The sequence below is a fragment of the Rhineura floridana genome, chromosome 1 (assembly GCF_030035675.1).
Source record: "Rhineura floridana isolate rRhiFlo1 chromosome 1, rRhiFlo1.hap2, whole genome shotgun sequence".
Taxonomy (NCBI): domain Eukaryota; kingdom Metazoa; phylum Chordata; class Lepidosauria; order Squamata; family Rhineuridae; genus Rhineura; species Rhineura floridana.
Window position 1 is genome coordinate 221,688,095 of NC_084480.1, and position 17,109 is coordinate 221,705,203.

Sequence of the window (17,109 nt, forward strand, 5' to 3'; positions counted from 1 at the left end):
CCAGGCTTGAGGTTCCCCACCCCTGCCGTAAGTTCTAATAGGTTATTTACACAATCTGCGAGGGAGAAGGGACTCGGGATTCCTGACCCTGGAAGACCTGAAAGACTTAGGAGGCAGCTGACCAAGAGAGGAGGAGGAGCTCTGGTGAGGCTCGGCGGCGCTCTCTGCGAGGGAGAAGGGACTCAGGATTCCTGACCCTGAAAGACCTGAAAGACTTGGGAGGCAGCTGACCAAGAGAGGAGGAGGAGCTCTGGTGAGGTAAGCAGCTCATCTGCATACTTTCTTTCCCACCAGGCTCGGCGGCGTGCACCTAAAGGCGCGCAAATTTAAAAAAACAAACACACACAAAACAAAAAAACAAAATAGAAAACAAACCTACAATCCGTTCAACTAATTCCTGGCACTGACAACAGGAACATCAAGACTGCCACTGACAACAGAAATAGGAAACAACAAACAGAAAATGGAGGGGGATCAAGCAGTTGTCACCTGCAATGTGTGCGCTGTGTTCATCTTCTTAACGGAAACCAGACGGGATTACACTTGCAGCAAGTGCAGATTGGTGGCGCTCCTAGAAGAAAAGGTCAGGGGGCTGCAGCAACACATAGACACCCTGCAACTTATCAGAGAAGATGAGGACTTCCTCGATAAAACACAAGAGGAATTAAGGGAGCGACACAAAGTACAGGAAGAAAGTGACAAGGAAGAAGAGGACTGCAACAGCAACAAATCCCCGTGGAGGACTGTCACTGTAAGGGCAAGGAAAAACAGGAGGGAGTAAGAACTGCTGCAACTAACAAACCGCTTTCAGCGTCTCTCGGCAGACAGCACCCCTGAAGAGCCTCAACAAACTCACCTGCATCAAGAGACACTGACTGCAAAGGAAGACTCCACACCCCAGAAGAAGGAAGCTCATGCAACCACCGCTCACGGCAAAAACAGGAGGGTGCTACTGGTTGGAGACTCGTTGCTCAGGGGGGTAGAGGCACCGGTATGCCAGCCGGACAAAATGAATCGGGAAGTCTGTTGTCTCCCTGGGGCACGCATCCGGGACGTTGCTGACAACCTGCCGAGGCTCATTGGGAAACAAGATAGGTACCCCTTTCTCCTCATCCATGTGGGCACGAACGACATGGCCAGAAACACCTTGGAACAGATCACCTCAGACTATGAGGCTCTGGGTAGGAAGGTCAAGGATTTGGGGGCGCAGGTGGTCTTCTCGTCAATTCTTCCCATGAAGGATAGAGGACTACAAAGGGAAAGGAAGATACTGCAGGTCAACGACTGGTTACGCAGATGGTGTCGATGGGAGAGGTTTGGATTCTGGGACCATGGTCTAAGCTTCTTGGATGGGGGACTGTTGGCAAGAGATGGGCTGCACCTCACGAGGACTGGGAAGAATCTCTTTGGCAGAAGTATGGCAAAACTCATCAAGAGGGCTTTAAACTAAAGCCTCTGGGGGATGGAGATGATAGCTTAAATACCGATCCAAAGACAGCGGGTTGTAAACGCAACGATTTGAAGGGTACGGGAGACACTGGGAGAGAGAAAGGGATGCATGGCAAAGCTCACGGTATATTAACGGAGGAATCCAATCAGGACAAAAGAGACTTCTGGTGTCTATATACCAACGTGCGGAGCTTGGGAAACAAGCAAGGGGAGCTTGAAGTCTTAGTGCATCAAGGCAAATATGACTTCATAGGGATAACAGAGACTTGGTGGGATGACTCCCATGTTTGGAATATAGCCATTCAAGGATATAAACTCTACAGAAAGAATAGAAGCAACAGAAAAGGAGGGGGAGTAGTGTTATACGTCAAAGACAAATACACCTCTATGGAAATCCAAGAGAGCGAACAAAGGGGTCCGGTAGAGACCATTTGGGTAAAAATAAATGGAGAAACAAATAAAACCGACATGGTAGTAGGTGTCTACTACAGACCCCCTGGCCAAGAAGAGGTGGTAGACGAGACCTTTCTCAAACAAATCTCTGAAATCTCAAGGAGGCAAGAAGTAGTTGTAATGGGGGACTTCAACTACCCGGATATCTGCTGGGAGACAAACTCTGCAAAGCACAAAGCCTCCAACAAATTCCTGATGGGCCTTGCTGATAATTTCCTCTTTCAAAAAGTTGAAGAAGGAACAAGGGGATCGGCAATCCTGGACCTGATCTTAACTAACACGGACGAATTGGTCACGGGAATTAAAATGGTCGGTACCTTGGGGGAAAGTGACCACGTAATGCTGGAATTTGTGATTCTGGGGAAAGCCAAAGAAGAATATAGTCAAGCATGGACCTTGGATTTCAGGAAAGCCGATTTTAGCAAGCTCAGGGAAATGATGGGTAGGATCCCGTGGCTAGATAAAGAAAAAAGGAGCCCAAGAAGCATGGGAGTTCATGAAGAACGTATTACAAAAAGCGCAATCGCAAACAATTCCAAAGAGAAAGAAAAATGGAAGACATCGGAAAAAGCCAATGTGGCTGCACGGAAGACTGGTGGAGGAGGTAAGAGTAAAAAAGAGCATGTATAAAGAATGGAAGGAAGGACGCATCACCAAGGAAGAGTACCGACGAGCGGCTCGGGCTTGCAGGAATAGCGTAAGGAAAGCTAAAACCCAGAATGAGCTGAGGCTGGCGAGGGAAGCGAGGAATAACAAAAAGGGGGTTTTCAGATATGTTCGAAGCAAGAGAAAGACCAAGGAAACAGTGGGACTGCAGCTCAATGAGGATGGCAAAATGTTGACAGATAACAAGGAAAAGGCAGAACTGCTCAACGCCTATTTTGCCTCCGTTTTCTCCCAAAAAGGGAACAGTGTGCAACCTTGCATCGGTAGCAATCTCAGTAAGGGGTTGGGATTGCAGTTCGAGATTGATAAGGAGATAGTCAGGAAATACCTAGTTAACCTAAATGAGTTCAAATCTCCAGGGCCTGATGAACTGCATCCCAGAGTATTGAAGGAACTTGCAGATGTACTCTCGGAACCTCTTGCCATCATCTTTGAGAAATCCTGGAGAACAGGAGAGGTGCCGGAGGATTGGAGACGGGCAAACGTCGTCCCGCTCTTTAAAAAGGGTAAAAAAGAAGATCCGGGGAATTACAGGCCGGTCAGTCTGACTTCAATACCGGGAAAGATATTAGAATGGATAATAAAAGAGTCCATTGGCAACTATCTAGATGACAATGCTGTGATTAGTAGGAGCCAGCATGGGTTTGTCAAGAAAAAACCCTGTCAAACTAATCTCATCTCTTTTTTTTATCGGGTCACTAGCCTAGTAGATGGTGGAAATGCTGTAGAAGTCATCTATCTAGATTTCAGCAAAGTGTTTGACAAAGTCCCCCACGACCTTTTGCTTAGCAAACTCGTCAAATGCAGACTACATGGAAATACTGTCAGGTGGATTCACAACTGGTTGGAAAACCGTACTCAAAGAGTGGTCGTTGGTGGCTCTGCTTCGGACTGGAAGGAGGTTTTGAGTGGAGTGCCACAGGGTTCTGTCCTGGGGCTGATACTCTTCAACATTTTTATCAATGACTTAGATGATGGGGTGGAGGGAAGCCTTATGAAGTTTGCGGATGATACGAAACTGGGAGGGATAGCTAACACAATGGAAGACAGGAATAAAATCCAAAGGGACCTGGATAGACTAAAAAATTGGGCTGAAATTAATAAAATGACATTCAATAAAGACAAATGCAGGATTCTGCATTTAGGCCACAAAAACAAAATGCACGGGTACAGGATGGGAAATACCCGGCTTAGCAGTAGTGCGTGTGAGAAGGACCTTGGAATTGTAGTGGATCGCAAGCTGAACATGACCCAGCAGTGTGATGCTGCGGCAAAAAAGGCAAACACGGTTTTGGGATGCATAAACGGAGCTATAGTTTCCAGGTTGAGGGAAGTAATAGTCCCACTATATTCTGCATTACTCAGGCCTCATCTGGAATACTGCGTTCAGTTCTGGGCGCCTCATTTTAAGAAAGATACAGACAAGTTAGAGCGGGTTCAGAAGAGGGCAACAAGGATGATAGCCGGTATGGAGAACAAGTCTTATGAGGAAAGGTTGAAGGAACTTGGCATGTTCAGTCTGGTGAAGAGAAGGCTGAGGGGCGACATTACACTCTTTAAGTACCTGAAGGGCTGTCACATAGAGGGGGTACAGATTTGTTCACTGCTGCCCCAGAGGGTAGGACTAGGTCTAATGGTTTTAAGTTGCAGGAGTGTAGATTCAGATTGGACATTAGAAGGAACTTCTTGACAGTAAGGGCAGTTTGGCAATGGAACCGACTGCCTAGGGAGGTGGTGGGATCCACTTCGCTGGATGTCTTCAAGCAGAGGCTGGACAGCTATCTGCAGGAGATGCTCTAGCTGTGGATTTCCTGCTGTGAGCAGGGGATTGGACTCGATGGCCTACAAGGCCCCTTCCAACTCAATGAATCTATGATTCTATTCTATGATTCTATGATTACCAATAGTAAACTATAAATATTTTTGCATCATTACATTTCATTAACACACATCCAATATTTTCATATGGAACTTAAGAACCTGAAGAAAAAAGGTTTCTGGGAGCAAATACTCCCTATCTCTAGTTTTCAATTACAAAACAGCAGTTGAAGATTCAAACCTTTTTGACAAGCTGTTTCCATAATATTTTGCACTGTTGGCCACACTAGGAAGTTTACATTGGTTCATCTCTCACACAATTCTATGTAATAAGAATACACCTTAATGCACAGGCAGTCAACTCTAGTGTCATTGTCCACAATATTACCAAGCTGGAATAGTGTGAAATAACAGAGTGTTAAAATATTGGCAATAGCACTGTTTGGGGACACAAAAATAGAAGCTATCCACTGGATAGCATGAAGATGCTCACTACATACCCAAAGATATAAGATGTTAAAACATGCAGGATCTTAAGATCTCATATCTATTTTCAGAACTTACAAATACCAAGAAGAACAATAAAATTCTTGAGATGAATTAGCTTTTACTCAGATTAAAACATATTTCACATTGTCCTTATGCTAATTAAATCTTTACAGAATTGTTTGCTTAAGAGCTTTATGCTATTTACTTTTGTAACAACTGAATCTGTCAGTTCACTTTAATTATTTCGCACAAACAGAAAAGCTTTCTTGCCTGGGATCTCAATGATCCCACACAACATACATTTCAAACAGATGTTCTACCTGAGCACAATCCATAACTCATGGATTATGCTGTAGCATCTGCTTTGCATGCAGACGGTCTGAGGTTTAATACCCAGCATCTGCAGATAGGGCTGGGAGACAACCCTGCCTGTGATCCTCTGACAGTCACCGTAGACAATCTTAAGCTAGATGGGCCAATGTTCTGATTTGGAAGCTTCCTATGATCCTGATCCATTGGGGAGTCCTTCTGAACAACCAGAACGAATGGGAGTTGAACAGCAGCACTGTGCAGTTTCCTATCATGGTTTTGCACTTTACCAATTCATTTCAGTGAGGCTTGCACATGAAAATTGCCCAACAGGTTGTATCCTGAACTAGCAATGATTTTAAAAAAAAATCCCTGCAAGCCATGCAAAGCAGCAGAAGAATTGCAGTAAGAGGTAAATGTTTGATTAAGATCAAGGAAATGGTTTACTGGGGGGGGGGGAGGAGCAGCTACCTGAAGTGCTCATTAAGAAGTCATCCCAGTTTCACCTCACAGAAGTACACTAGTCTTAATGCTTTAAATTTTTTTTTTAAATCAGGAAACAGAAACGAAGTGATGTAGACTAAGTGATGGCTAAGAGCATGACTCTCTTACTGTACTGGGATTGGCCTATGAGAAAGTATGCACAGGTCTACACCCTAAAATTTTGATATGATGCACAGAACTTCACAGTAGATTATATTTAGTTTGCTAAAAAGCACATTTCTAGAAATTATTGGATATCACATTTTCTATACACAATTCAATTTGATTCCCCAGTTTTAGAACTGAAACTGGTTTGGTTAACAGGTGGACGCTCTTCATTGTGAAAAGAACAAGAGAGTATAACTCTGCTAATTATCTCAGACCTCTCAGGGGCATTTGATACTGTCAACCAAGATGTATTTCAGATCTGCCTGTCTGAAATACAAGATGAGGGCACAGAACATTGATGAGTCCACTCTTACCTAGAAGGGAGAGGTGTACATAACATATCTGCTATGGGGTGCCATAGGGTTAAGTCTTGTTAAACAGCATTTGAGACATCTATATGAAACTGCTACGGAGGGTTGTCCATACTCTGGAATAAAGTGCCATCAGTATGCCCATAATACCCAGTTCTATCCAGTTGAAATGGTTAATGCACTAAGCCAGAGGTAGCTAAGATGGTGTCTTCCAGACGCTGCAGGACAAGAAATGTGAAGGTCCAAAAAAAAAAATGAAAAATTCAGGGTGGGTGGGAAACAGGAAAAAATCTTTTTTTTCCCAGGCCTTCACATCTCTATGTAGGTCTCCAGCTTGCCTCAGTCCCAGCCAGCATGGTCCTCAGGAATGATAAGAGTTGTAGTCCAACAACATCAGGGCACCATGCTGTTGACCAATGCTCTGATTCAGTAATTAGAATGCTGGGGGCCAGTAAGATGAAATCTAGATCTAGACAGGACTGGAATACTGTTGGTTGATGGTATAGTGATACATTGTGGTATTTGGACTCTCAGCTCAGAGATGTTTTTAGATCCAGCTTTGTTCATGCACACCTGACATCTTCACTCACTTACGTCGATATGACAATTGTGGCCTTTCCTTAAAAAATACCATAACAATTCTTTGAAAAATGTTCATAATTTGTAACATGGCAGCTCAAGTTATTAATAGGAGCTCAGTGAGTTGATCATATTTTACTAGTATTTAAACATCTTCATCGGCATCCAATTTGTTACCAGAGTATTGATTTCAAAAAGGAACAATGTTGACTTCTAAAGCCCCAAACTGCCTCGAAGTGAGATATCTGAAGGACTGCATTCTGTTATATGAGAACTAATTCATTACGGTCATCTTCTGCTCTGGGTGTCTTTGCCTTTTTCCATTTCCTTGTTTGTGAAATAGTCTCCTAAGGAGGTTCAACAGGCATCTTTAGGCACAAAGTAAAAATCATTTTATTTTCAAAGGCCTTGTCTGCTGCGTATTACTGAATATCATGTTCCAGCTAATTCTTGGAATTAGCTTTAATATTTTTCTAATATAAACTGTGTTGGTCATAACACAACAAACAGTCAGGATATACATTTCAAATAATAAATAAGATCTGACAGAATGTTTCTATCCACTCTGAAACTGAGCCCAAACAAAAACAGACAACCATTTACCGATAAGGGTCTATATGCAGAACCACCTTTGCAAGAGAGTAACAGCTAAACCATGTCTGCAGGGTAACATAGGATCCCTGCTGTGTGGGAACAAAAAAGGCTAATCCAGAGACAACTATTCACACGCACAGCCTTGCATATAAGTACTTGCCAGGCAGACACAGGCAATCAGTTTTGATTTCTGTGTTAACTACAGAAGGAAAGAAAGGTGCTTCTTCCACAACCAGCTTGGAAAACATGCAGGCAACTTGAAGGAAGAACAGATCAATTTGTCCTCCCTCTCTCTGTCAGCTTGATATTGTATCTTGTTAATATATGCAGGAAAAGAAGGAATCCAGTGCAAGTGTCCATCTACCCTTTGCTTTTGGAAATTACCATTAGAATCTGAATGATGCCCATTAGCTACCAGGCCAAATTCATGGTTCTAGTTTTGGTGTACTAAGCCCTATACATCTTGGGTAGGCTGGCATCCGAAGGAAAGAGAGTGAAGGAAGGGAGGGGGGAAGCTCCAAGATGCTTGGGACCAGGATACCTGAAAGACCGTCTTATCCTTTATATACCCAGTCGATCACTGAGCTCTACAGGTGAGGGCCTCCTGCAGATACCATCTTATCAGGAGGTCCGTTCCGCACAACATAGGATATGGACTTTTAGTGTGGTGGCACCTACACTTTGGAATTTCCTCCCCTTATATATTAGACAGGTGCCATGTCTGTTATCTTCTTGGTGCCTACTGAAGATCTTTCAACAAGCCTTTTAAGTTGAGACCTCATCCCAGTCTGCGTCTGTTTTGGACTTGCTTTTTAATATGTTTTTAAACCTTTTTTAAAAAATGATTTTAAACCTTTTTTTGAAAAAAAGATGTTTCCTAAAGCTTTTTTACAATGTTTTTAAAAGAAGTTTTGCTTTAATGTATTTTAGGGTTTGTTCTTATGATTTTTCAAGTGTTTTTAGTGCTTTTGTTTGCCACCCTGCACTCCTACTGGGGCGGGGGGGAAAGGGCGGGATATAAATCAAATAATAAATTAATAAATAATAAAATGCATGTTCCAGACTACTTCATAGGATCCTTTTGCATACAAGTATCTCTGCACTAAATCAAAGATCACAACGTTTTTGAAATCCAGTTCTAATAGATAGAACCAAGCATATATTTGATACTAATAAACTTTTAAGATAGACATGATCAGGGATGATGGGAGTTATGGTCCATCAATATCGGGGAAGGGGCAGAATTCCCATGCCTTGTTTAATCTCTAATTTTAAAACATTTCTTCCACTTATTTTTGTCTTGGCACAGATGTCAAAATTGAAAGTTAGTCAATAAATTATTGCTGCAATCATTAAGTTACTTTTTTCCTTTTTTTATTGCTAAGGAAACAAACTGTTCTGAACTTGATCTGACTTATCAAATTCTGTTCTAATTCTCAAGAACGTGAGTTACATTTGCATAAACAGACAAATTTAAATGAGAGTCCAATATATTTAATTGTAGAATTTCTTCTACCATTTTATTAAACTTTCATTTCCACAGTTCACACGCACGACTGAAGCTCTGCCTTATTAAGGTTAAGTCAACACTGTAATATTTAGTCTCTAAACACAGACTGTTTTATTTTATTGTTACCCATTTTGAGCCCTGGGGCTAGGGTGTGTTATAAATTTAAACACACTATCTGTCTATCTGATTTTTATCCCACCTTTCCTCCAACGAATACAGGTCCTCCCTCTATATTCACAACAACCCTGCAAAGTGGGTTATTTTGAGACAAAGCACTGGAAAAAGTCACCCAAGTAAGCTTTGCAGCTCAATGGCAATTTGAATTCAGTTCTTCCCAGTCTATGCCGAACTGTCTAACCATGACACCCATACTCCATAAAACTATAGCTCATGACACTGTATTTTATGGGGTTCTTGGTCATCATTTGTCTCTTTCCTCCTCTTCTCCTTTAATCATCTCTGTCGTTGTCAAAAGTTTTCTGTATGGTCCTAAGGGCAGAGACCTGTTTATGCTATTCTGCAATGTTCCAAATATGCTGTTATTTAAAGTGCAACAATATAGCAATAGTATTTATTATTAATAATAAAAGGCTGGGGAACCTGGGCCCACCAGATGTTGTTAACTGTAAATCCCATTATTTCCAAACGTTAGCCAGGGGCTGATGGGAGTTGGTGTCCAACCACATTTGGAGGGCCACAGTTTCCCCAGCCCTGTATTAAAACAATTAGTTTTGGCTAATCAAAATCTACTATGACATCACAGCAAATCACCCAGTGATATAAAAAGAATGTAAGAAGAATGGCCATAGGTCACTGTAAGAGAGTGTTAAGATCTGCCAAGGAGAACCTTCTTGTAATACCTTCATATACTGAATTTCAGGGATCTGTGACTAGCCAGAGGACCTGGCTGTGGAACACCCTCTGCCCTGATGTACCACTGGTGCCAACACTATCCATCTTTTGGCACCAGCTGAAAACCTTGTTTTACAGGCCAGGGTTGATAAAATTAATGTGTGGTTTTTTTTAATGGATTTTTTATTTAAATTTTTTTAAAATTTAAATGAGATTTCAAAATTTCCTTAAAACAATTAGTAAAAAAGAGCCTAGATATCATCATTAACATTAATTATAGAACTTCTAATTATATATATATGTTAACAGCAATTTATGAAGAAGGGAGATAACCTGATCAGTCCTATTCTACAGGTGGTGTATACGAAGCGCAAGCTCTCTCCAGGAATGTAGCAAGGTAATTTTCATTGGAAGGGAAGAGACAAAAATGGGGGGGGCAGAAGGGTTGGGGCACTGGTCACTGCAAGAGGTTTCACGGTGAAGTTTTCATAGGTAATGACAAAAAACTCCCAATTTATGCATTTTAATTAGAAACGATGACTTGTGAAGTTTACAAAAAAGGATATCAATTTAAATACAGTATTTTCCACATACAAAATAGTTGTGTAACAGTGACTAGGAAGCAAATGTATATCATACAAGTCATCCTACCATAATGATCTGAACTGTTAATAAAGTCTAATGCGTTGCGATTTCTTTGCAAAGTTGTCTCACCTGCAAACCATCCACTTGAAATTCATGCAAATGTATTACTTTGAAAAGCCAAGATTACTAAGTTTGATTTTTTCTGATGAAGCATTGAACACCTGTATGGTGTCAGTGCATGCGTCAAAGTTGAGAATGAATTTTCATACACAGCTGTAGATGCACCAAAGGTGACTCCTGCAGCATACAAAGTGTACATGCATGGAAAGGCTTCCTTGTACAGATAAAATGTTTTAGTAAGCTAGTGAACTGTGAGTTTAGTTCTCCAGGAACTAACTACCTTGGTCTTCTTTGCCATGCCAAGGAAACAATTAAGAAAAGTTTTACTTTTAAAATTAAATTAATATCTATAAAATCACTTTTCATAAGGAAATGCTTGACAGCATATCACATAGAAACTATACGTTTCTCTGAACTACAGGTGCTAGAATTAACTGTACAAGTGCACAATCTCTGTTCTACAGAAAAGTCCTGGGCCAGCCAGCTAATGCTGCTTCTAATAGCTCTACCAGTAAATGTGACGCACCCTATTTCAATAGTACATTTTGCATGAAAAATTAAAATAAGGTGAATTATTTATAATGATAGAGAGCCAGTGTGGTGTAGTAGTTAAGGTGGTGGACTACGACCTAGGAGACCAGGGTTTGAATCCCGACACAGTCTCTCAGCCTCAGAGGAAGGCAATGGTAAACCACCTCTGAATACCGCTTACCATGAAAATCCTATTCGTAGGGTCGCCATAAGTCGGGATCAACTTGAAGGCAGTTCATCATCATCATCGTCATCATCAATAATGATTTGCATAGTTGGATGGAGGTCTAGAACTATTGCAACTAAGACTCTAGCCACTCTTCAAAGCCATTTTGAAATGGAACCAGCTTGAAAGGATTTGAAAAGATGTATTTTCAACTTTAACTAGGGAAGACTCTGCCCCCCCCCGACATCCACATATACACAATATTCTAGTTCCCCATTGCCTGGGCTAAGACAGTACGGTCTCATTAGGCTTCCTGGACCTTGGAGAGAAAGCTCATTCACCTCTCAGCTTCTCCTCAGGTTCTGCTCTGGACTAGGCTAGGCAGTTGCACAGTCTGGGCCCAAAAGCCTAGGCACACCCACCAGATGCACTAACAGCACCCACCACCTACAGAGGCTGCCTGAGTACTACAGGGGAGGGGGATATCAGTGCTGCCAACAAGTTTTTCCCCCCACCAGATCCACCCCCCAAATGTCTGATAACATTTTTGCATTATTGTGAAACACTATTACGAGGAATTGCTTAACATGGTGTCTTTTAGATCTGATACAAATATGGAGGTTTTACATTCTTTTTTTTAGATTTAAAAATGCTGTATTCATTTGAAAATCTGAATAAAAATTAATTGAAAAAAAATGCTGTATTCGTGCATGTTTGGCTGGCTACTCTGAGAACAGGACGATGGATTAGACAGACCTTTGCCTGATCCAGCAAGCTCTTCCTGTGATGATTATAAGATAGACTTTTTATACAAAGGATACGTGTTGTGGAATCACCTTATTAAATACAAACCAAAGTTCCTCAATGGTGAGGCAAGTGCACTCTGTGCATTCTCAGGCCATTTATTTATTTTATTTCCTAATCATCATGTCTCCTTTGGTGGTGCTTAGGCTGCAGCACACTTTGATTGGGTAGAACAGTGGTTCCCAATCTGGGGGCCGTGAAGTAATCTGGGGGGGGGGCGTGAACAGTAAAGAACTTAATTATTTATCTATTTTTTCAAAAGTCTTCCCTCCCTGGATGCTACTCACTGCCGCTGCAGATGACACCTCCCCCTTGCTCCAAACAAGAGGGGAGGACTTTTTGCTGAAGCGGCAGAGTGTCTTTCAGGTGTGCCAAGGGCAAGTGTCTGCCTCTAAAACACGTGGCAGATACCGAAGGAGGCTGAGGGCGGAGCTACCAGGAAGAAGAGGGGATTACTATCACCAACTCCCATCTCCTCGCACCGCTGCTGACACTCTTGCTCAGAACGAAAGGAGAGGGCTTTTCAGGAAACAAAAAGCAAGGTTGCAAGGAAAGGCCGTTTCCCCCCTTCCTTCCTGGCAGCCGGCCTGCCTGCCTTTCTTGGCTCCTGCTTTGCTGCCACCTCCTTTTAAAAATTATTCTTATTTGCGGGGCCACTCAGGTCTCGCCTTCAGCCCAGACAGAGCCAAGAAGCCATGAGGAAGCACAGGACTTGCTCACTCTCCATTTCTGAGACTAAGTGTGTGTGCCAGCGTCCCTCCTTTCTTCCACCTACACTCCACCCCCCCAATCTCTCTCTCCAAGACGTTGCAGCAGTTGAGGGCTTCCCCCCTCCCATGTGCCCGAATGCATGCATGCCTGCAGATGCTTGCAAGAGGGGCAGGTGTATTTGTGCATGTGAGTGTGTGTGCATGCGCTGATCTGTCTTCTGCTCTGCTTTCATTCCCCAAGTACACGCTAACCAAGTCATCAGTTCTGATTATCATTCCAAGGCCTAAAAGCACTAACCCCCCTCCTCAATCTGTGCACCTTGCTGTCTGCAGTGCACAGTCTAGAATCCCCATCACCACCACATTGCTGCTTCTTGATTATTATTAGAAAAAGAAAAAGAAAAAAAAAGCTAAGCAGGTTGGCTGAGGCTGGGATCCTGGTACTGCAGCAGAAATGTATTTATTTAATTAATTATTATTGCATTTGTATCCCACCTTTCCTCCAAGTTCCCCTGTTTCCATTTTATCCTTACACGGACCTTGCGAGATAGGTCAGGCTAAGAGACTGTGTTTGGTCGAAGGTCACCCACTGGGATTCATGGCTGGGTGGGGATCTGAACCTGGTTCTTAGTCCAACACTGTAACCCACTGGGAGACAGGACTGTACATCTTCAGACTGTATGTGGAGGGGAATACCAATTTGATTAGATCTTTGCATTAAGAAACAAAAGCAACACCTCCCTGTCTGCAGGGAGCTTTTAATGGAAAGGGATATTTGGAGATATAATTTTGCCACGTACCATTTTTTCAATTAACAGAAACTAAAATTCCAATTAGCATGAGGGGATCACAAATTTTTTGACCTTACAAGGGGGGTCCCATAAACTACTCATAAAGGTTAGGAACCACAGGGGTAGAATATTGCCTGAATATTTTCCTTCTCAGTCAGCCAATTGGCAAGAATCTCTAGCAACTGTGCTGTATTTGCAGTATTTTAACTTTTTTGCATCTCAGGGGAAAATGTTTGCTTGGGTGGGTGTGCCTTAGTGACAGGGCAGGGTCCGGGAGGTGGTTAAATGGGAGATATTACACTTGCTGGCTGAGTGGGGGGGGGGTTGCACTTGGTTTGACGTGCAAAGATCTGAGTAGTGGTCTCTGCCTTCCTCCCCACCTCCCATATCAGCAGAGAGACCACCACTGCTATCTTATAGATAAAAAGAATTATTCTACTACCTCTGCATGTGTGTATTTATTTTTAATGTTGTTTTACGCTACTTAGATGTGCAGCAGTCAAGGCCAGCACCTCGTAGGTGTTTGTTTAAAAACAAGCAACTGAAAAGTAATTGTAATGATTACTTTTGAGAAAAAGTAAAGTAATCAGTTACTTTCAGAGCAATTGTAATTGTGACGGTAATTACTACTTTTGGGCCATGTAATTGTAACTGTAATTTATTACTTTTTAAAAGTAATCTTCCAAGCTCTGCACGCAATATCTTAAGTTTCTCATGTTGACTTGGTTGAAATTATCTAAATTTTATTTTTTACAGAACTTTACATTTATCTAAAAACTGAAATAGTTAACCTTTCAAAAACCTATGTGCATGTTTTGTTAATGATGTTATTTGTTGAAGAAGAAAACTAACCAGAAGAATAAATCTTATTAGTACAATTTAAAGGCCTGTTTGGTGGTGGCGGTGGTTATTCTGGCACACATGACAAAAAAATGATTACTTGAACAGCTGGAGCTGGTTCATCTCCTGAATTACTTCACAAGTTCATTCTGCTTTAGTACTAAAATGAACAAACCATCACCCCATTTTTGATTAAAATTAATCTGAAAACAATTCAAAATAATTGCTTAGTGTGTACCTACCTTCTAATGAAACCTACATCGCTGAATATGTACTAACAAGAATGAAGTGATTATCATACATGATAATGCAAACAAGTGCTTAAAAAATATTTTGGTATATCAACTATTCTAGGAGCGAAGTTCTAAGGAGCAGATTCTTCAGGTATCCATTAATCAGGCTCACCGCTCGGCAGTTTTGAGTTTCCTGCGCTATCCAGCATTCGTGCCGGATCCCCCGAACCTTTCATGGTAAGGTGAAAAAAGAATTTCCTGACACATTACAACAGAGACCAAAGGCAGGCGAGCTAAACAACCGACCGAAAACACGCCGTGGCGGCGCCTGTTTAGGTCTAAGGGGCTGTATCTTGGGTGGTGGTGGAGGAGGAGCGGGGCCTCGGGTGTCGCAGGCGCTGCAGCGCAGGAGGGCGGAGAAGGAACGCGTTGCTCCACCCGCGCTTTCCTGTCTCTCCTCGATCTTGTCCCCCACTTCGGACCTCTGGAGAAGAAAAGAGCGACCACTAACACAACTCGCGCCGCCGTCTCAGCAGCAGGAGGCGCTTCCAAGTCTAGGTGGCAAAACTGCGGGGCAGAAGCCAACACCGCTTTCAAGCACCAAAGAGGGCGCCTTCCAGGGACCCGACCTTCCGCCGGCTCTTCCGACCCGACACTACCGTTTCGTACTTACCCAGGCGGGATGACCTGTTCACGCTGCGCGCACAGCTCTCGCACTACTCCGGGCCGCTCCGCCTTGACCTTTCGCTCGGCTGCCCGCTGAGGGCCGGTCTCGGGGGGTGAGGCTCCAGGACGGGCTGGGACTACGATGGGCACGCAAACCGCCAACACCGACCCGATTTTCACGGCCGCTCCAGCCGATACCTTCCACTCCAAGAGCCGCAGGGGCTGCGGGCCAGATACACGGATCTCTGTCACTTCGGACGCGGTGCTGTCCTCTCCTGAGAAGGACGGGGCGGTTGCTCCAGGTTCCTCCATGGCCTCAGCTGCTGGGGCTCTGTCCCAGGCCGGGCCCGTCTAGGGACAGGTCGCTATGGTAACGAGGGCACTGCTACTGGTTCAATTATGAGAATCGAACGCAAAACGTTATAACTCCCCCTCCCCCACCACCAACTACCACCTTTAAAAAAAAAAATAACAACAAGAAATAGTCACGAGCAGCGCTGACTGAGCGCGAGGTCAAGGCTCCCGTGCGCAGGCGCGAGACAACCCTTTTCTAGAACTCTGCCACTCTTAAAGGAACAGCCACATGAAATTCAACCCACCCAGAAACAGGGAAGGCAATCTGGTAGTAGGCTCTCAACACACTTCCAGCTCTGAGGAGGGGGAAGCTTCAGCCACGCCTCCTGGTTTCTTCCGGCATAGCGCGCTTCAACCTCACCAACGACGCAAGCGCGCGTTCATTTACACGTCCTCCGCGTGGGCTGCATAACACAGTCCTATATTATTCGCCTAGTCTAAAGGTATTGTGGGATATAGATGCAGGTCTGCAAAGTTTTTTCTCATGGAGACTACAAGTCCCAACATGCATTTCTTTAGTGGTTTTTTTTTTTTTTTTTTTAGGGCACGTGTAGCAGCCCACGGTTAACGGAGTAAGGGCGTCAGTTCTTTTGTTTGCTGACCAATGTCGTGGTTATCTTTTATGCCTAGAGTGGTAGTTGACTACAAGAAACAATACAGAAATGCGTGATTTTATCGGCATAGTGATTTAACAGCACTATGTCCGCTAGCGAAAATTAAAAAGAAACTTCAAATAACAGGTTCCTGTTTTATCAAACTTTTGGTGCGGGATATTATGGATTTTAGAGGTTTTATGAAAATTATCCTGCGAATTCTTCCTAGTCTAGGAAGAGAGAAATCAGCTAATATCTCCGTGTTGTTGCTGTGGAGAGATTGAGAGATGTGCCCAGTATTAATGCACTCCAGTAGTAATATCTGGAGGGGAGCTTACTAATGTTGGCTTGTGACAACCAGAATATAGTCAGTGTCATGTGTTAATACCCCACATTTTAGATGAGGTGGGGAGAGAAAGTTAAAACCATCCTGAATTATAATTGCACATTTTAGATGTGAGTTGTGGTCTTTGATGACTAATAAATATTTTAAGAAAACTTGTATAGTCTTTAGGTGGGTACTTTTGTCAGTAGCTGGGTTTCCAGCAAAAGATAATGCAAGACAAATCATACCTCAAGTGATGGCAAAAATAAATCTTAACTAAGGCGGCAATCCAGTACATGTGTACTCAGAAGTAAGCTCCATTGGGTTCAATGGGACTTACTCCCTGGAAAGTGTGTATTGGATTGCAGCCTAAGTTGCTACGTCCATTACTACCCCAACTTTCTTCCCCAAAGCTAAAGCCAGGACCTATTGAATAAAAACTAGGGAGTGTGTGTTGCTCTGAAGAAGTGTGTGAAGGAACTCACAAGCTAGAATGTTATACATATCTAATATTAAGAGTTTACACAGTTCACTCAGTATGTATTTGATCCTGGACATAGCACAAGACTGAAAGGTTCTTTTGAGCTAGCGCTAATGGTTTTGCATAGCAGACTATTTTCTCAGTGGTGAGGATGACATAATTATCAGTATAACTAGTGGTGAGATGCAGGCCCGTAGCCAGCCTAAACGTTTGGAGGGACACCAGGCTA

The 17,109-nt window shown here is 43.0% G+C and overlaps 1 protein-coding gene across 1 annotated transcript in view; it reads right to left on the reverse strand.

Moving 5' to 3' along the window:
- Nucleotides 1-15,701, reverse strand: part of CTDP1 (CTD phosphatase subunit 1) — a 109,536-nt gene extending 93,835 nt beyond the window's left edge. Inside the window, exon 1 of the mRNA XM_061594050.1 lies at nucleotides 15,135-15,701. Within this exon, the coding sequence (XP_061450034.1) occupies nucleotides 15,135-15,439 (305 nt within the window). The 5' untranslated portion in view covers nucleotides 15,440-15,701. The remainder of the gene's footprint in view (nucleotides 1-15,134) is intronic.
- Nucleotides 15,702-17,109: the final 1,408 nt, after the last annotated feature.